This window comes from Dipteris shenzhenensis, chromosome 8 (genome assembly GCF_047967505.1).
Source record: "Dipteris shenzhenensis isolate YYH24624 ecotype China chromosome 8, Dip_SZ_1.0, whole genome shotgun sequence".
In the NCBI taxonomy this organism is placed as follows: Eukaryota; Viridiplantae; Streptophyta; class Polypodiopsida; order Gleicheniales; family Dipteridaceae; genus Dipteris; species Dipteris shenzhenensis.
Genome location: NC_141603.1, coordinates 10,915,237 through 10,919,089, shown reverse-complemented (window position 1 = coordinate 10,919,089; position 3,853 = coordinate 10,915,237). Strand labels below are relative to the sequence as shown.

The window sequence follows — 3,853 nt, the reverse complement described above, 5'->3', positions numbered from 1 at the left end:
AATGTTAGCCTCATGGGATGTGGAACTAAACATCCTTAACTTTTTTTAAAATCATAGAACTCTCTCTCCCTCAATCTCTCTTTCCCTTGTCCACACACACATACTGTGATAAGCTCATCCAACAATAAATATGCTAACAAGTTTCCATGTGTAGTGCATTAGGACAATTAACAAACACCATATTCATGCCATCAACCACGGTCCACAAGCTACTTTTATTGTGTGCCTTGGGGGGTGTGTGTGTGAGAGAGAGACAAGGATGGCAACTTCTTCGTATGTTCGAGCCTTTTTTTTGTGAGTTGGGAAAAAAAATTAAAATGAAAGAATGATCCCACACCTAAAGCCTGCCAGGGATCAAAGTGCAAGGAATGTGGTCATGGAGTCATGGCCTCCATGTTGATCGTCCTAACGTTGTGTCTAAAATGTGAAATTGGTAATGAATCTGCGAGTGAAGAAGCAGAGCTGCTTGGTCAGGTGAGTGACAAAAAATTCTAGTCTGCCCAACAAGGGCAACATCATGGATACGGCTGAGAGAAAATCAGGCGTCCTGACCCATGAAGATGGGCGAGTTTCATCGTCCCAACCGGACATTCGTGCAAAGTAATTAAGTGCAGATGTGACTCTCTTCTGTGTGCTGTGTTTTACGCTGATCCAACTGCGATTTTGTGAAGTGCGCAACTAGCTGTGGCTCCTGTGAGAATTAGAAGAGATTTCGATTTCTTTTAGCGACGAACAATTGCAGTAGAGGCTTGATCTGGGCACTTTTCTAAGTGCACGAAGAATCACTGCAGTTGACGATTGGTTTTCGCTGTTGGGATGTGTATTTTGCGGAGCTGTCATCCGGATGGCTGCTCAGATATGGCAGGGAATTGCTGCTGTACTGTAAAGATTTGAGGGGGGCTGGGCCCAGGACTTCCCACTCCGGTGGCTGAAGAGTACGTCGCCAAAGTAACTCCTGTAGTCATCAACATGGAAGCAAACCGCAGCTACATTCTTTAGCATCTCATCTAGCTGCAGACAGATAAGGATGCAGGCAGACAAAATCCAGAATCACAATTATAACGGCAGAGGGACATGCGCATCGCGGCCCGTAGGTGAAGTGCAGTTTGGAAAGTGGTCTCCCCGATAAAGTGGAAAAAGCTTCGAGAGAGATATGCATTACCCAGTTTGGGCGCTTACAGGAAGCTACAGTGAGACAGAGATTCACCGGTAGATGTTGCTGGCGTTGGAAGCGGTACAAGTCCTCCATACTGTTGCGGAATTGTTGTGACTGGAGCGACACTAGGCGCAGCACCGTATTGCATTACCTGGGGCAGCTGAAGCGAGTAACCCTGCGAAGACGGGTAGGCAGACTGCAGAGGTTGCACGTAGGGGTACATAGAGGAGCTGGCAACTGCAGCAGGGCTGGCATAAACTGGGGGATATTGAGGACCGCCGAAGGGGTTGTAGATACTCTGCAAAGAGCAAGGCATTACATGAAAACTTGGAGGGATTCAATGGAGAGTAGGGCGAACAATGAGAGAGATGTGGAACGTAATCGACAGCAAAATGTCCATGCTTATGGCTGCTTACCGGTTGATATGCGAATTCGGGAGAGTAGGAGGGGTACCTGGAACAAGGAAGCGTGGAATAAAGTCAGGTCTGCTGCAGCTTGATATCCTGAAAACCCTTCGGTTTGCTACAGTGTCTCTCCGTTTGCACATAACAATTACAGATCGAACTCGAACTTACTACAATCAATGATCGATCGTTGATCCGAATAGCAGACTAGATACGAGCGACAGCGCCAGGAAATCAACGAATATAAGCTAGCTGTCGTTTACGTCCGTGTAACATGTACAACATTTTCGAAGTTCAATCGAAGCAAGTGAAGAACTCTCGAGTTGCAAGAGTAGTACCCGTAGGTCTGATAAGGAAATCCATGCTGGAAAGCTGCGTAGTGGCCTTGTTGCTGGAAGGACGGACCACCCATGTAGACAGCCCCTGCCGGATGTGGGCTTGCAGGAATGGGAGCCATCACTCGAAAACGGTTGCCTGAGCCGGATTAGAGAGGGGGGGCATCTCAATCAGTAGGAGTAGATCACAAAAATTTTTCTTCAGGCACAAGACAACCAGCCGTGCATTTCTGCAGGATGAAACATGATCAGAACCAAAGGAATTGGAAGCAACACACAATCAAAGCATGAGAGCGATTTCTATCGTAGTGGATTACTGCTCTAGAATCTGGCAGCTGGAGGGATGAAAGCTCCTTAGAAACAGCGACTGTTACTGCCAAGTTCCAAGTGCGGAAGCTTAGGGATTAAACTCTGCGGATCTGTACAGCTCCGGTGCTTTCTTCCTCGTTTGAACAAGCCAGTCGATCAGCTTATATTATGAACAGTGTGCTTTGTTTCCTCCGAACCCCATAGCTCAGTACTGTAGCAGATTTGGATAACCACACCAAATGCTTCACACACAGCTAATCGCATCTCTGTAGCTCAAGCCCTTCTATATGCGCTCTCTAGACTTTGTACACAGACGCGATCACAATTGTACAGAAAAACGATCGAAGCCCACGATCACAAACACAAAGAGAAGCTGCGTCACTCAACCCTACTACCCTCTTTTAGCCTTTGCCGATAATCCCAAGCGACTTGGTGTCCTCACCTTGCGGCGCAAACGAGGGGCGTGAACGATTCGCGCCCAGCGACGCTAGATTGCAATTGGCTCGCCGCCCGTCGATGATCGGCGTCGCGTCCGCACACGCCCTCCTCGCAGCTTCCGGCTCTCGGAACGTGACCTGCGCGCATCGCCAGTGAGCTCAGTCGATCAGTCAGTAGTGGCAAAAGGTTCGGATCGGCGACGAGCTCCTGAGCTAGTCCGCAACACTACGGCTGCAACGATCGAGAACGATTTGCGACGATCGCCATCAGGCCAGCAAGAGAGCTAAAGAAATCCATTATTTTTTTTTACGCGCGTTCCAAAGGCGGGGGAGAGTGCGAGGGACGCACAAATCCATAGCCCTTGGAGCGGCCGGTGTTCTTGTCGGTGATGACAACGGCCTCGAGGATCTCTCCATATTGCTCGAAGTGCCGACGCATGGTGTCACGCTGGGTTTCCCAGGCGAGGCCACCGACGAAGACTTTAGTTAAGGTGGTGTCGCCGAACTGGTTAGGGGGGAGGGAGGAGGAGTGGTGGTGGTGCTGCGTCATATCGGGCATGCAGCCGAGGGATGGATCGGAGGCGGGAAGGACCAGGAAACGCGCAATGGAAGACGTGATGGAGGTAGAAGGAAGAGGAACAGGATCAGCATTTAAACCATAGCTACGATATGTCATGGAGGGAGGAAGGAGATGCAGACGCAGAACTTGAAGCTTTGGGAAGCTTTGGCTATGGCGGTAAGAACCTCGATCGGCAGAAAAGGGAAGGAAAAAGATGGGACTTCGGGTTTTACATAATGAAACAAAAGGATGAGTGAGAGAGACGAAGAAGGGGCGTCGTCCCACGTGTCTAAATAGCTGGCGTCTGTGTCCTCTGACGTGGCATGCTCTGGAAAGCAGTCAAAGGGCGAGGAAAGTTGACCTGGCGGAGAGAGGCGCGGACGTGGCGAGGCAGAAGCGGAGTCGTCCTACGTGGCAATCCACGCTGGCGGCTGCGCCTTCTCACGTGGCATGTTTGGGAAAGTGGTCAAAGGCAGAGGAAAGAGGCGTGTTCTGACATGGCGCGAAGATCGAAAAGAGGTGGAAAGGGGTGTGTGCGGAGGTGGAGATGAAAAGGGGAGGGACGTAAGGTGACGTGGCTGCACCCTTTGCGCGTGTGAAAAGCTGCTTGAAAGAGATCCGGTATCGCCACCGAGTATGGGGCCCGCCAGCGC

At 50.3% G+C, this 3,853-nt stretch overlaps 1 protein-coding gene across 2 annotated transcripts; it reads right to left on the bottom strand.

Annotated features, from left to right (window-relative positions):
- Positions 1 to 276: 276 nt before the first annotated feature.
- On the bottom strand, positions 277 to 3,391 carry LOC147899096 (uncharacterized). Of its 2 annotated transcripts, none has more exons than XM_087378605.1 (6): positions 2,991 to 3,391; positions 2,647 to 2,779; positions 1,899 to 2,034; positions 1,573 to 1,609; positions 1,180 to 1,454; positions 277 to 955 (listed from the first exon to the last, which is right to left on the bottom strand). In XM_087378605.1, the coding sequence occupies exons 1-6, from the start codon at positions 3,315 to 3,317 to the stop codon at positions 853 to 855; spliced, it is 1,011 nt and encodes a 336-aa protein (XP_087234731.1). In that variant the 5' UTR covers positions 3,318 to 3,391; the 3' UTR covers positions 277 to 852. The 2 variants fall into 2 exon arrangements, with proteins under 2 accessions (XP_087234731.1, XP_087234732.1); XM_087378606.1 differs by having other exon boundaries at positions 1,208 to 1,454.
- Positions 3,392 to 3,853: the final 462 nt, after the last annotated feature.